The following is a 15,075-nucleotide window of genomic DNA, read 5'->3' as shown; positions in this document are numbered from 1 at the left end:
TGCCCATCTTCCTCTACTTTATATGTGGGACGCCTGCCACAGCGTGGCTTGCCAAGCGGTGCCATGTCTGCACCCGGGATCCGAACCGGCGAACCCCGGGCCACCGAAGCGGAATGTGCGCACTTAACCACTATGCCACCAGGCCGGCCCCTGTTGTTGTGGTTGTTTTTTACTTACTTAGAATCAGTCCATGGTTTGGGTCTCCGTTGTATACAACGAAACGGGGTACTGATAGTTCACCATGTGTCTGTAAGTTTTTCCTTGCCTCCAGACACAAAAGAATTTGTACTTTACAGCTCAAAACCAAGCAAAACTAATATAAGTTTCTAACAAACAGAATAATCTTTCCTTTGGGGAAGAGAGAAGGCAACGGTAAGGGGGGATGAGGAGAGTTTGTGGAATTCTGCTAATGTTTTATTTTGTCACTTTGTGAAAATTTATCCAACTGGACTGTTATTTTGTGCACTTTTCTTAGGTCTGTTATATGTCAATTATAATGGTTAGTTTTTAAATCATCTGATTAAATCATCAGATTTAAAACATCTGGTAAAAACCAAATTGGATTCCCACCCCACGTCTTAAGGGATAAAATGAATATGGGTCAAACATTTAATTGTTAAAAAAATCAAACCACAAATGTTTAAGCAGAAAACATAGGCAGATAATTTTTAGTTGCAGAGTGTGGCTAGTCTTTCAAGTATGACACACAACCTGGAAGATATAAAAATATTGATAAATCTGACTACATTGAAATAAAAAATTCTGCAGTGCAAAACCTGCTATTAACACATCAGAAGACAAGTGGCAAACCAGGAAAACGATTTACAATTCCTATACAGACTAAGTTTAATTCCTTTAATGTGTATATTAGAGACTACTTAGAATCGATAGGAAAAAGAGTCAAAAGCAAAAAATATATATATTAGAATAATATAAACAGTGCAAAAAATACAAATGTCTTTTTAAAATATGAAAAGAAGGTCAATGTCACTTGTTGAGAAATGCTAATTAAAATTATACCTGGACACCGCATTTCTGTCAAATCGTCAATGACAAAACCATGTGATGAGCACTGGGTTGGTGAAGGGGTGCAGAAACAGGTATTTTCATATATTCCAGGTGGGAGCGCAATGTGCTACAATAGCTGTGGAGAGTAACAGGTCAATAACTAACAAAAAAGCTTAGACAGGGCCGGCCCTGTGGCGCAGCGGTTAAGTGCACAGGTTCCGCTTTGGCAGCCCAGGGTTCGCTGGTTCGGATCCCAGGTGCGGACATGGCACCACTTGGCAAGCCATGCAGTGGCAGGCGTCCCACATATAAAGTAGAGGAAGATGGGCACGGATGTTAGCTCAGGGCCAGTCTTCCTCAGCAAAAAGAGGAGGATTGGCAGCAGATGTTAGCTCAGGGCTAATCTTCCTCAAAAAAAAAAAAAAAAAGCTTAGACAATTTAATATGTACAGACCCTTTGACCTACTAATTGCACACGTGACAAAGGCCATAAGGACGAGGTTATTCATTGCAGTATTGATTGGAAGAGCCAAAGATCAGGAACCATCTAAATGTCCTCCAATGGAGACTTGTTAAATAAATTATGGCCTCTACGTAAAAGGACATGTGATGCAATGTGATAAAAGGACAAGGACACTCTTCATCACACGGAGGCACAGCAGGATAGTTGAAAGCCTGGGCACACGACCTAAGTCCAAATCCTACCTCCCCACTTAGCAGCTGTGCGACCATGGCCCAGTTACTCCCCATCTTTATGCCCGAGTGCCCTAGTGATGATAATGGGGCCTACACAATAGGGTTACTGCCAGGATTGAATGGATCGATGGTTTTTTATCACCATAGAACAGTGTCTGGGAGACAGTAAACACTACGTAAGTGTTTGTTAAACTAAAAAATATCGCTATCAAGTGATTTCCAAGATTTACTGCTAAGTGAAAGAGGACATATACGTAATAGTTTGGGGACACTGCTAATATTTTGTCAATTAAAAACAGCAAATAACACATCCATGTGGGTACTATCCTATATAGACCTCACATCTCTCTGTCAGGAGAAACGCAGACCTGAGCAACGCTGTTGCCTCCGGGTGAGTCAGGAGGCAGGATTCCTGGGGCAGACTCGACGTTTCCACCCTTTGAATTGTGAACCAGGTATTTCATATCTTAAAAGATAAATGAAATTAACACTTGAAATGGACAGTTCAGAAGAATACGTAGCAACGTGGAAAATGTGTGGAATTCAATATTAAGTGGGAACAGCATGACCCAAAACCACACACTCTGCATTGCTATAATTTTCTCTGCAAATGGACAACGAGAACACAAGAAGTCTGCGTTGTGGGGTTTGGTTGCTCAGCACGTTGGAGTATTTTCCGGTGACGATGATGGTGATGAAGATGTCTGCCCCCGTCGACCACACCAGTCAATCCATCCTGAGATCTTCAGTCTCTCGGCCACCCTTGGTTCAAACTTTGGGAAAATGTGGAGAGAGCAGTAACTTTCCTCTCTCCAGGGAGCTGTCTGCCAACCTGCTTCGTGCTACTCGCTCCCCCGGGTCCAAGTTTGCCGCCAGCTCTTGCTGCAGACAATCTCTTCATCACTGCCGGCAGGTGGCCTCCTGTCCCCTTGGCCCCGACATCTCAGACTCTCCCGGGAGACCCCAGTTCGGGTTTCCCAAGTCATTCCTCTTCTCATCCCTCCAGCCTCCAGCCTTCTGAGACCCTCCTGCTCCTGAGGGTCCACGGTAGGGGGAGAAGATCACTAATGAGGCCCCGGGGCTTTGGATCAAGCCAGACCCTTAAGTGGGCCCCGGGAAACCTATTAAGTGACTCTTCTCTTCCTGCGAGTCCCTGGGAGCAGGAGGGCGAAGATCAGGCGAGAAGAGGGAGAATGATGCGGTGGAGTCTGTCTGCTCCCCTTTTTCTACAAAATCCTTCCACGATCTACTCTGCTACTTTATTCTTTTTATTCACAAACGAGCTCGCATTTGATCTTGGGCCGTGAAGAATGAGTAGATTTCCAGGTGGGGAAAGGTCATTCTGATATGGAGAATTAGTGTAAGGTCAGGGAGAAATGAGCGATGGTGGCGCGTGCAGGTTGCTGTGTGGCTTGCAAGGAAGGAGGGGGGCAGAGGATGGTGTGCACAGCCCCAGCCAGAATTCACCAACGGAAGCCCTCGTGGGCAGGGAAGCTTAGGGCCAGAAGGCTGGGGGGCCACGGGAGAGTGTCTCTCTCTCTCTCTCTCTTTGTCTCTCTCTGTGTCTGTCTCTCTCTGTCTCTCCATTTCTCTCTGTCTGTGTCTCTCTGTCTGTCTCTGTCTTTCTGTCTCTGTCTCTCTCTGTCTCTGTCTTTATCTCTTTCTGTGTCTCTGTCTATCTCTGTCTCTCTCTCTGTCTCTCCCTCTGTCTCTCTCTGTCTCTTCACCTCTGTCTGTCTGTGTCTGTCTCTATCTCTCTGTCTCTCTCTGTGTCTCTGTGTCATCTCTCCATCTCTGGCTTTCTCTCTCTGTTTCTCTGTCTCTGTCTTAATAGGTTTCCCGGGGCCCAGACTTTGAAACCAGTCAGACCTGAGACAAATCCTAATTAAGGGAGATGCTGTGTGTCAGCTTCCTCGTCTGTAAATTAAGAATCATAGTAATCCCCACTACTTCTTAGCGATCTTGCAAGGATTAAACAATACTGTGCATGCAGTGTGCTTTGAACATACCTGCACATTATCAGGGCTCAACAGATAGCAGTAACGGTAATAGCAGTGGGTGTTGTTGTTTTGAGTCTGTTCTCTCAGTCCCATCGGTGTTTAGAGGGAATACAGGGCTATTGCCAATGAAAGGCAAGTTGGAGGCAAGGTCAGTGTCTCTGGGCCATTTTCCAGGAGGAGAAGCTGGGGGAGGGACTGGGGAAGAGAAACAAGTGGCTGGAAACGTGAAGACATCCGGGTCTTGGAATCAGAGCAGAGAGGGAAGGTCATCTGTCTACTGTGGCCTCTGCCACCCAGCGGCCCCTGCCACCCAGCGGCCCGCGCTTCCTTCTCCCCCCTGGCTGTCCGATTTCTCCAGATAACCCTTCCATGCTGAGACTCTCAGCCGGGTGGAACGCAGCAAACACACAGGGAGCCGGAAGCGAACCAAAGGACGAAGGGTGTCTTGATATTGTGGTGTTTTTCATTCAGTTATACTTCCCGTAGGCAGGGACGGCTGTGCGAGGAGCTTTCCACGCATCATTTCGGTCAACCATTAAAGCAATTCTGTGGGGTGGACGAGGCTGTGGGTGCTTCAGAAAGTTAACAGCTCTCTAAGCTCTCCGTGCTGGTCAGTGGAAGAGCTGAGATGAAAACCCGGGGGTGTGTGAACCCAAAGGCCCCATTTGTGCGCTGTGCCATCCTGGCTCCGAGAGAAACAAAGAAGAGAGCCCTGTCCCCTGAGAACTAGACAGTTCTATCTTGGGGGCCACAGAGCCTGAGTCCCTGAGCAAGGGGGACAGATGAGGAACCCATGACCCAGAGAAAGGATGAGACTTGGGCAACATCACAGGTAGGACTAGAAACCAAACCCCCTTCACAGCCCCTAGACATCCCTGTTATCCGAGGCTGGCCCAGAGTGGAGTGATGAGGCAGAACGCATCCCACAATGCACTGGACACTGCACACACATGTGCAAAGGGACCCTTACACGAATGCACGGGTATGTCTAGGAAGAGCTGTTTTGATATGTGCACTGATCTAAGATCCGTAAATTGACGTCAACTATGTTGGGCCTGAGCTAACATCTCCCTTGCAGACCTAATATTCTAGATTAAACTGACGTCTTCAGACTTCTTTATGGGCTCTTGAAACACCAAAATATCTTTCAAAAAATGGTCTACCTTGGGAATAAAAGCATAACCATAAACACAACTTTTGATAGAATCATAAAATATCAGAACTGGAAGAAACTTTAAAGATCATCTGGTCCAACTCTCTCGTCTTCGGGTGAGGAACCAGGCACATCATGGTACGTCATGACCAGCTCCCCGTCACACGGTAGATGGTCAAGGATGGGTTTCATGGTTCGCAATGCAGTGGGTGTTGGTCTAGGCTCTATAAAAATGACCTCGATGCACTGCCAGCCTCCCGAGAGGAGCGGAGCCATTGGTTAAATGTCAAGGAATGACTCAGTTGACAGCAGAACGGCAGCATCAACATCGATGCCAGCCTGATCTGGTAGTTTGCTGGGCATCCACTATGTTACGTATGTAAGTGCCTGAGGTAGCAATTTGACCTCACCAGGTAAGGCTCTTTAGGAAAGAGGAGCTTGAATTAGGTTTCAAAGGGGTCAAGTTTTAAGATTAGGGTGTATGAAGAGAAAGAAGAAGAGAAAAATGCGTCCCTTAGTTGAGTGAGTTAAAGGGAAAGCAGGACGATTGATTGACATTTGATGGCTGGGATAGGAGATGAACATGATTCTGGTAGTTTGGGGGGGGCCTTGACCCTGAAGATGACTGATTGCATGTACCCCATCTGAGACTGATGGCAACATGGATGGTAAACGCCGAGGGGCATTTTCGGGGAGGAGATGACAGAAGTTGGGGCAATTGGCTGTCGTAAAGGGGTGAGCCTCTGACTCTGAGGTTCCAGGACCAGAAACTCAGGTTAGGGACCTAATAGGGACACTGAGAGGAGGCATACATTTGGGAGAAATGAGGATCGAGTAACTAATTCCTTCACTTAGAGTAATCCAGCAAACAACAAATACGACTCAAACCTTTGATTCCAGGAGACTGAGTTTAGTGGAGTTGCCATAACAACTGTGGAATCAGAGGATGACACCAAACCTGCCTCAGGGACCAGAGACTTCACCCAGGATGCGGCGTGTGAGTTCAGCCTTGGAGGTCGAACAGAATTTTTCCAGCTTTTCCAGGTAGACAAGGAGGGGACTCCAGAGGGTTCCAGGACTCAGGAAGAGCACGTGCAAAGGCACTGTCCACTGGGGACTGGTGGGTCACTCACTCCAGCTCGAGCCTGCGGTGCGGGAGATGAAGCTGGAAGTCCCAGTGGGAAGGGCTGAAGGACCACGGGTGCTGTGCTGAAGACTTTGGACTTGATCTTGAAGGTAAAGAAGGGAGAGTTAAGCAAAGAATTAGTATATGCAGCTTAGAAGGGTCTTTCCAGTGGGTGGCACAAAAGAACGATGAGAAGGAAGCAGAGTGGAGGCAGGAGGACCAGTGGGGATATGTTGTAAACATTCAGGAAAGAGAAAACAAGAGTCTGTGAGGGAAAGGAGAAGAAATTCTGGAGTCTGAGGTGCACTTGACGGGACACGGTGCCCGGTTGTCCTTGACGGTGCAGAAAAGGGAACTCATCTACATGACTTCCTGATTTCCAATTTTGGCGCCGGGCTAACTCTGTGCGCAGAAGAAGGGGGCAGTTTGGGTTAGAAATAATGCCTGTAGTCCGGGACGGATTGCACTGGAAGTGTCGGTGGGACGTGGTGGGAACGCTTGCCGTCTGCAGCTGACAGAAGGGAGTGGGTCCTGAGACACATTTAGGGTTTTCATCACAGCTTAAGCCCCGGGAGTGGGCGCTATCGCTCGTGAAGTCTACAGTTCATGAGAACACGGGGAGGGGTGGACCGTTTCCCCTTGTCATTTTTTTCCCTCTAGCTGAGTCAGAGAGAAACGACAGGCCCCGGATTACCATGTGTTTGTCCTGAATCCAGCTAAGAGCAAGAAAACAAAAACATCAAATAAAAAGCAAAGATCAGGGCAGGTGAAGAGAAGATTCCACCTGGTCTGGCAGCCAAGCCCTGGGAGGGGAGTCTCCCCCGGGCGTGGAGAGTGTGGGGGCTCAAGTGGGCCTCGGTGAACAGGAGATTCGAATGCCGCTCGAGCCCCTGACCCCATGGCTCTGTCTGTTGGAAGGACCCTCTCTCTCACTCGGGAGCAGCCCCCTCAGTGAAGAGGTTGTCGGTAGAAATCTGAAGCCTTCAGTCATTTTCCACCCTGGTGCTCAGCCCTCAGCTGCATCACTGGGGGCAGGGACTCAGGACGCCTGGCTCCTTGGACAGGGGCCATGTGGGATTTAGGACACTGGAGCGAACTGCAGGGTGGGTGACAGGCATGGAGGAGACGCCTGGATGCCTGGCAAAGCACGGGGCACAGGAGGCCAGAAGGGAGAGCGGACAGTGGCTCCAGACATCTGAATTCCTGAAGGACACTGGACTGCGGGAAACGAGGGGTGGAGAGTACTGGATTGGGGAGGAAAGCCTGAGTCCCTGGGGGAGGGTGGAGTGGAGGTTGTGGGAGACAAGGACAGGCCATAGAAACCTGAGAGCAGGTTCCCAGCCTAGCAGAGGCCAAGGATGCGTATTTTCTTGGAATGGGGTTTGGGAGTCACCATGACTCTCCTCTCCAGCCTGCATGCCTGTCTTCCCCCAGGTCCCAACATGAGCCATTGGCCCGAGTCAAACTGGACCGCCCCACAGGAGTTTGTCATCCTGGGTTTCTCCAGGTGGCCCCAGGGGCTACGGGGGCTGCTCTTTGCCTTCCTCCTGCCGCTCTATCTGGCCACACTGGCGGGAAACCTGCTCATCCTGGGCCTGGCCGTCACGGACCCTGCCCTGCACACGCCCATGTACTTCTTTCTGGGGGCGCTGTCCGCTGTGGAGGTGGCCTACACGCTGGTGCTGACGCCACGCATGCTTGCTGGCTTCCTCCTGCCTCCTGGCGGCCACGCGGTGGCCCCCTCTACCTGTGCTGCCCAGATGGGCCTTTTTGTGGCCCTGGGAGGCTCCGAGTGCCTGCTGCTGGCTGCCATGGCCCTGGACCGCTACCTGGCCATCTGCCGCCCTCTCTACTACCCTCAGCTCATGACCACGGGGCTCTGCTGGTGTCTTCTCGCCTCCTGCTGTGTTGGGGGCTCAGTCCTGGCCTTAGGCCTCACCACTGCCATATTCCGGCTGCCCTTCTGCCGCGGGGGCTCGGTCAACCACGTCTTCTGTGACCTCCCGGCGGTGTTGGTGTTGGCCTGTGGGAACCGGGACCTGCAGGAGCGCGTCCTGCTGGCAGCGTGCCTGGTGCTGCTGGTGTTGCCCCTGGCCCTCATCCTGCTCTCCTACTCCAGGGTGCTGGCGGTCATCCTGGGGGTTGGTGGGGCCGCAGGCCGCCGCAAGGCCTTCAACACGGTGGCGTCGCATCTCACCGTGGCCGTGCTCCACTACAGCTGTGCCACGGCCATGTACGCCAGACCCCTGAGCAGCCGCTCCCTCGAGGAGGACAAGCTCGTGTCCCTGATCTACATCAATCTCACACCACTGCTCTACCCGGCCATCTACACGCTGCGGAACCGGGACGTGCAGGGCGCGCTGCAGCGGGCGGTCAGCCACAGGACACCGGGGACCGTCCGCCAGGCTGATGTCACCTAATGCTGGACGCCAGGTGGTGTCTGCCCTGAAATCCTCCCCCCCATGGATGGAAATCTCACCACTCCAAAGCCATCTGTGGCTCCCCAGGGCCCACTGAACGTAAACCTGAGTATGGCATATGAGGACTCCAAAATCAAGCTCCAGCCTCGTTCTGCTGATATGGGCTTTTTTTTTTTTTTTGGAGGAAGATTAGCCCTGAGCTAACATCTGCTGCCAATCCTCCTCTTTTTGCTGAAGAAGACTGGCCCTGAGCTAACATCCGTGCCCATCTTCCTCTACTTTATATGTGGGACGCCTGCCACAGCATGGGTTGCCAAGCGGCACCATGTCCGCACCCTGGATCCGAACTGGTGAACCCCGGGCCGCCAAAGCGGAACGTGCGAACTTAACTGCTGCACCACCAGGCTGGCCCCTGATATTGACATTTTGAGCTGGATCGTTCTCCACAGTGGGAGAACATCCCATGCATTGTAGGATGTTTGGCAGCATCCCTTGTCCCAACCCACTAGATGCCAGTTGCACACACCACCCGGCAAGTTGTAATAATCATAAATGTCATCAGACATTGACAAATATGCCCTGGGGAGCAAAATCACCCCTGGCTGAGAATCATTGCTCTAAACTGCAGCCACATGGTATCTTTTGAAGAAAAAATGAGTACCAATGGACAAGGAGTTTATGGCAGCATTATTTACAATAGACAAAACCTGAAAACAATGCAAATGTTCATGAGCATAGCATAGATGCAACTTGTGGCATATTCACGCAATGGAATACTACACAGCAAAGAAAAAGAAGGAACTAAAGTTACCAGCAAAAAACAAGCACAACAGAGACATACTACGGAGCATAAGAAGCAAGACACAAAGAGTACGTACTCCATTGATATAAAGGCCAATGACACGCTAATCTATGGCGGTCGATGTGATAAGAGTGGTTGCCTGGGGGAAGGATTCGGATGGCAGAGGGCATGGGGAGATTGGGCACTGGGAATGCTCTCTATCTTCATTTGGGTGGTAGTTACATGGGTATGTACGTGTGCAAACCTTCATCAAGATGCATACTTAAGATCCGTGCCCTTTGCTAATTGCTTTATTAGTCAGTGATCAGCCCAAATACCATACCTGCTAGAGACTGAATGTTTTTGTCCCCCCAAATTTATATGCTGCAACCTCATCCCCAGTGGGATGGTTTTAGGGGGTGAGGCCTCCTGAGGGTGGGGCCCCCATTCACAGGATTAGTGTTCTTATAAAAGAGACCCCAGGAGCTCGCTCGCCCCTTCCACCATGTGAGGCCACAGCGAGAAGGCAGCCACCTATGAACCAGGCAGCAGGTGCTCCCAGGACACGGACTCTGCTGGAGCCTTGATCTCAGCCTTGCAGCCTCCAGAAGCGTCAGAAAGAAATGTCTGTTGTTTCTAAGCCACCGAGTCTGTGGCAGTTAGTTATCGCAGCCCGAACGGACTAAGACGGTAGCCTGTCCTTCCTCCGCTCAGATACAACTACTGTCACTCTGAAATATCATTTTAGCATCTGCTTCACTTTCCACTCACCTACCCCCCCCCCCCCCCACACACACACAATTAGCCTGTGAGCTCTTTGAAGCCAGATCCTGGACCCTGTTTTTATGTTTCAAGATCCATGAACTTGGCAGTTCTCAATAAACACTTACGGAGGAATAAACCATAGAGAAGCTCTGGGTTCTCTGGGGGTCTCACATATCGGCTCTCGGGCCAGAGACACAGCTCTGGAGAGTCTGTAAGACTGCATCCCTCTCCGGGATCTCTTCTCAGAGCATCAGAGCTGGCTGCGAGAACTCCATCCAGCAATTCTCGGACCCAACTTCCCAGCGCAAGAAGCCTCGGAAGCAACAGGTGTGTAACTTGGCAAGTTAACTGCACTCAGAGACCTTCATAGCCCTGACGGTACCCCCAAGGCCGGAGTCCCAGATTCCAGGAGGGGACTTTTCCTAAAAATATCCCCTGGAGGGTCCATTCAGGAACTAGGAGTCTTAGAGGTAGCATCAGTGTGGGTAAATTCTGCCTACTCTTGACTGGAGAAATCGAGCATCCGTGAAGGCTGATTCGGAGCCCGGGAAGAATTCTATCTTCTGTGCAGGCAGCATGGAACGCCAAACACGGAGCTGCCCACTGCGTCGAAGTCCCATGAAAGGTGGTCTCTGTCCGTCCGTCCACGCCATCTCCATTCTGACCTCCTGCTTCCCCCTGAGGTGGGTGCTCAGGAACCTGGTGCACACAGGAGGTTCTCACTATGAAGCATAGACCCTCCCCCTGCCCCCTGGCCCCCTCCACCTCCTCCCCAAGCCCTCCAGGTATGAGGAAGTCCTCTCTCCTTGAGAGAGACCCAGGGATGGCATTCCTAATAGAGCCTGCCAGCCCCTGGCACCCGGCCTGCTGTGGTCGTTGGACACGTGGTTGATTTCGTCCCAGCACATCTCCGGAGGCAGGGTTAGGCCCCAGGGGTCTCCTAGCAACCCTGTTATCCAGACCGTACGTGGTAAGAGCAACAGCCACAGCCAAGGGGACCATTTGCCTTTGACTTGGGCCTCCTTGGGGGAGCAGTCTGGGCACTGACCAAGGGGGGTGTGGCTGCTTTGGGGTCTGATGCGGCTCACCTCTCCGTCTAAGGTCAGGTAGGGGCCCGGCCTGTGTCTGCTGAGACTGGCCCGAGATCCCAGGGGTCTTTTAAAAGTTGGGGGTTTTGGAGTACAGCTAGTGGCCGCATTTCTGTGGCCATGAGTAGCGGCTCAGAGCCAGCATCAAACATGCTCCACAGCCAGTCAGCCCCTTTTGTCTGCCTCCTGTGGCACAAAGTCTTTTAAAATATTTTGAATCTTAAGACACGTAAACTATCAATTTTGGTTTCTTTTTTAAAAATGTATTTATTAAGGGGGCTGGCCCCATGGTGTAGTGGTTACATTCGAGTGCTCCGCTTCAGCGGCCCAGGGTTCACACGTTTGGACCCTGGGCACAGACATAGCACAGCTCATCAAGCCACACGGTGGTGGTGGTCCACATAAAATAGAGGAAGATTGGCACAGATGTTAGCTCAGCGACAATCTTCCTTAAGCAAAAAGAGGAAGCTTGGCAGTAGATGGTAGCTCAGGGCCAATCTTCCTCACCAAAAAAAAAAAAAAATTTATTGAGGTGTATTTGACATACAACATTATATTAGTTTCAGGTGTACAACATCATGACAATATTTGTATATGTTGCAAAAAGATCACCACAGTAAGTCTGGTTAACATCCATCTCCTGAAAAAGTTACCAATTTTTTTTTTCTTGTGATGAGAACTTTTAACATTTACTCTCTCAGCAATTTACAAATAGCAACACAGGTTCAAGTTTTGGTCTCTCATTCTCTATCATCTCTCACCGATTAGACCTTATGGCTCGTTACCAGAAAGATCCGTGGAGGACGTCCCTGGCCAGGAGACTCATAGACGGCTGCTCCCTGTCCAGGGTGTCCCCATTGACCCCCCTGGAATTAGGGTCGCCCCGACTAGCATGAGGGCGGCAGGATGGCTGGGGCGCCCCGCACACCCCCAGGCTGTGGAACCCGCACTTTGGTGCGTCGGTGCATCGAGGCGCAGCGCCCAGGCTGGTCCCCAGGCCTTTGGCATCCAGGGAGGAGCGTGCTAACCTCCTCCAGCCTTACGGGTGGCGCTGGCCCCAGGCACTCAGGCCACTAGATCTTGTGGCACCATGCGCCGGAGGGAGCACCCACGATGTCCCATAGGGTCTGGGGAGGTGGTGCAATAGCGGCAAGGTGTGCAGCAACACAAGGGCCCCTGCTGCACTCGCCTTCTTGGGGAACCCTGCCTCCTGGAGCGTGGGTGCCCCACTTGGAGGGGTTAGGACTGGGGTTAGGAGTGGGGTTAGGACTCGGCGTCCAGCGCAGCGGCGAGCACTGCCATCCAGGGAGGGGAGTCTGCCTGTCCTCCTGCGAAGGGCACTCTGGGCGCCTTACTCAGGTAGCCTATCCTTTGTTGGGGGGCGGGGTCTCACTCGAGTGTCCGGCTGTTAACAGCAGGCCCTTGTGAAAGCCATGGCCTGTCCTCCCACCAGTCCGCAGCCGGGTCCTCGCTTGGAGGAAACTCACTGAAGCCGAGCGCCTGCTCGTGTCTCCGACAGGCGCAGACACACGCAGGTGCCTCAAACCAGCCTGTGACTCCGCTTGCTTCTTCAGAGCTTGCACGTTGGGATGGGCAGGCGGCGCCGATGGATGCCAGCAAGTGGTGGGACACACCCCCCCGCCCCCATGTCCTCCACCCGGCAATAGGACTACTCACTTCGGGGAGCCAGTTAGCCAGCCATTCGCATCTAAAACGCATGGCCAGGTCACTTGTGTGGCCAATTATTATGACTTCGTTAAATTAACACTTGTTCAGTCAAGCTGGATGGTGAGCGGATTCAACGACAAGCACAACGGAAACTGACACAGAGACGTTTATTACTCCCAGGTCCCGGAGGAAGCACATGACACAGCTCGAGGGGACGCACGGGGAGGTCAAAGCAGAGCACAGACAGGCACACTGGACTCGGGGCACAAGCCTTTATTGGGGTCCCTGGGTGGAGGGCTTTGGGCCTCCCCGCTAGGGCCAGATTGGGCAATTCAAACCAGGAGGGTTTTGGTAAGCGCCAGGGGGTCTTATCTAAGGGGCGCAGAAGGCACACAGGCACCCGAGACTGCTGATCACAGGGCAGTTGGGGAGGTCAGCAGGAACATGGGTCTGCCGGTGACCCTGCAGCTGCTGTCTAGGGTCTGCATTTGCATGAAGGGCTGGTGTCAGTTTAGGGATGCTGCAGACCCCTTGGCCAAACAAAACGGATGCCGAGGCCGTACCACCACCGAGTAGCTTAGCTAAACTCGGACACTAGACGTCTAGATGTTAATCTGTTTGCGTTTATCTAGCTAGGCATACATCGTGCTGCCTAACACGTCTTTTGTCAAATCTGAGCCATCATATCTTTGGAGTATTTACTTGTCTCCCATTTTTTCAATTTTGTCTTCCAGGAACTCCTGCTTGCTCATCTCATTTTAACCCCTCTGTGACGCTCACCCACTTTTTCACATTTTCCATCTCTCTATATACTGAATTCTATGAAGTGGCTTAGCTCTGTCTTCTGTTCCCTTTCTCTTCAGGGGAGTTTAATCTACTGTTTATGTTGGAGTATTTTAATGTTGTTTTAAGTTTCAATGACAGTGTTTTTCATTTCTAGAAACTCTATGTAGTTCTCTTCCAAATAAACTAGTTATCCTTGTGCCTTGCTTTCATATGGCTTTAATTTTTTGTTTTTAATCATTTTTAAAGATAGTTTTTCTTATACAATTGCAAATTTTTCTATTACCTAAAATACTTGAGGCTCTTATTTTAAAAGTTAAAATGTCTGTTGACTTTCATTGTGCATTGTTTCCTCACATTCTGTAATTCTGGATTGTGAACTCATCTGGGGTTTACACGTCAGAATCCTGAGAAAAGTGGGTTGAGAGGGTCTTCCTTCAAAAAGATTTTGTGTTCGCTTCTGGAAGTTGTTTCAAAATCAGGACAAATCTCTACATTAACTGTTCAGCTTTTCAACTGGGATATGAATGGGCAAATTCAAAATTCTTGTATGAGGTACAGATCAGGGCTTATGAATCAGGAGGGTAAACTCTTTCCCCATCTGAGCCCTAGGAGAGACAGATAACTTCTTGTGCAAGTAAGATTTTTCTCTAGTCCACCCCTTCCCTTTATGTATGGACTTTTGAAATTTCTGAATTTGTTTCAGCCCCAACTTTCTGCCTTGTGTGGCCCCAAGGCCTTGTCTCCCGACCCTCTATAGTCTATGACACCCAAGCTTCTGGGTAAACAAGATTAAAGCCACGGGGCAGCAGCAGCATCAACTCACACTGTATTTCTGGTTTTCAGTTCCCTCTCCCTACCTGGCACCTGGAAACTTCACTTATTTTCTTGCAAGCTGAGTTATGCATTTAAAAGAACGTTATCTGTTACCATCCGTCATTTCTAGTTGTTTACTGTGGAATGGTTTTCACTTTAGATAGCCCACCATTATATCACCAGAAAAGGGAGTCCCAACCTTACACATTCAATATAAACGTAACTTATACACTAGTTGAGAGGCATCAGAAGATGTCAGGAAATTGCTGGTTTCCAGATCCAGGGGGCTCTGTAACACGCCAGCAAACACAAGAGAACTGGCATGTGGTACAGTGTGTGGACTCTGGTTTAATAATAAATTCATGTTGTTCCAGTTATAAAGTATATTACAAAGACAAAAAGGTATGATTTAGTGTGGAAAGTCTTGACAGACGTTGTTCTATGTGTCTACAAGTTCACAATTATGTTCCATAACAGTGCAGTTCAAAAATAAATGAAATTCTTGGGGCCGGCCTGGTGGCATAGCGGTTAAGTTTGTGTACTCTGCTTTGGCAGCCCGGGGTTCGCTGGTTCGGATCCCAGGCATGGACATACACCCCGCTTCTCAAGCCATGCTGTGGCAGCATTCCACATATAAAATAGAGGAAGATGGGCACAGATGTTAGCTCAGGGCCAGTCTTCCTCAAAGTAAAACAGAAATTTAAAAAATTATTTTTATGTAGGAACTTAACCCCTATATACCCCTGGGATGGTTCTGATGGGGATTAGATC

At 50.3% G+C, this 15,075-nt stretch overlaps 1 protein-coding gene across 1 annotated transcript; it reads left to right on the top strand.

Annotated features, from left to right (window-relative positions):
- Nucleotides 1-7,377: 7,377 nt before the first annotated feature.
- On the top strand, nt 7,378-8,403 carry OR10AH1B (olfactory receptor family 10 subfamily AH member 1B). Its single transcript, XM_023616856.1, has one exon. It carries the CDS (start codon nt 7,378-7,380, stop codon nt 8,401-8,403), a length of 1,026 nt encoding a protein of 341 aa, XP_023472624.1.
- The last annotated feature ends 6,672 nt before the right edge of the window (nt 8,404-15,075 follow it).

This window comes from Equus caballus, chromosome 13, assembly GCF_041296265.1.
Source record: "Equus caballus isolate H_3958 breed thoroughbred chromosome 13, TB-T2T, whole genome shotgun sequence".
NCBI classification, from domain to species: domain Eukaryota; kingdom Metazoa; phylum Chordata; class Mammalia; order Perissodactyla; family Equidae; genus Equus; species Equus caballus.
This window is presented reverse-complemented; position numbering and strand designations above follow the sequence as displayed.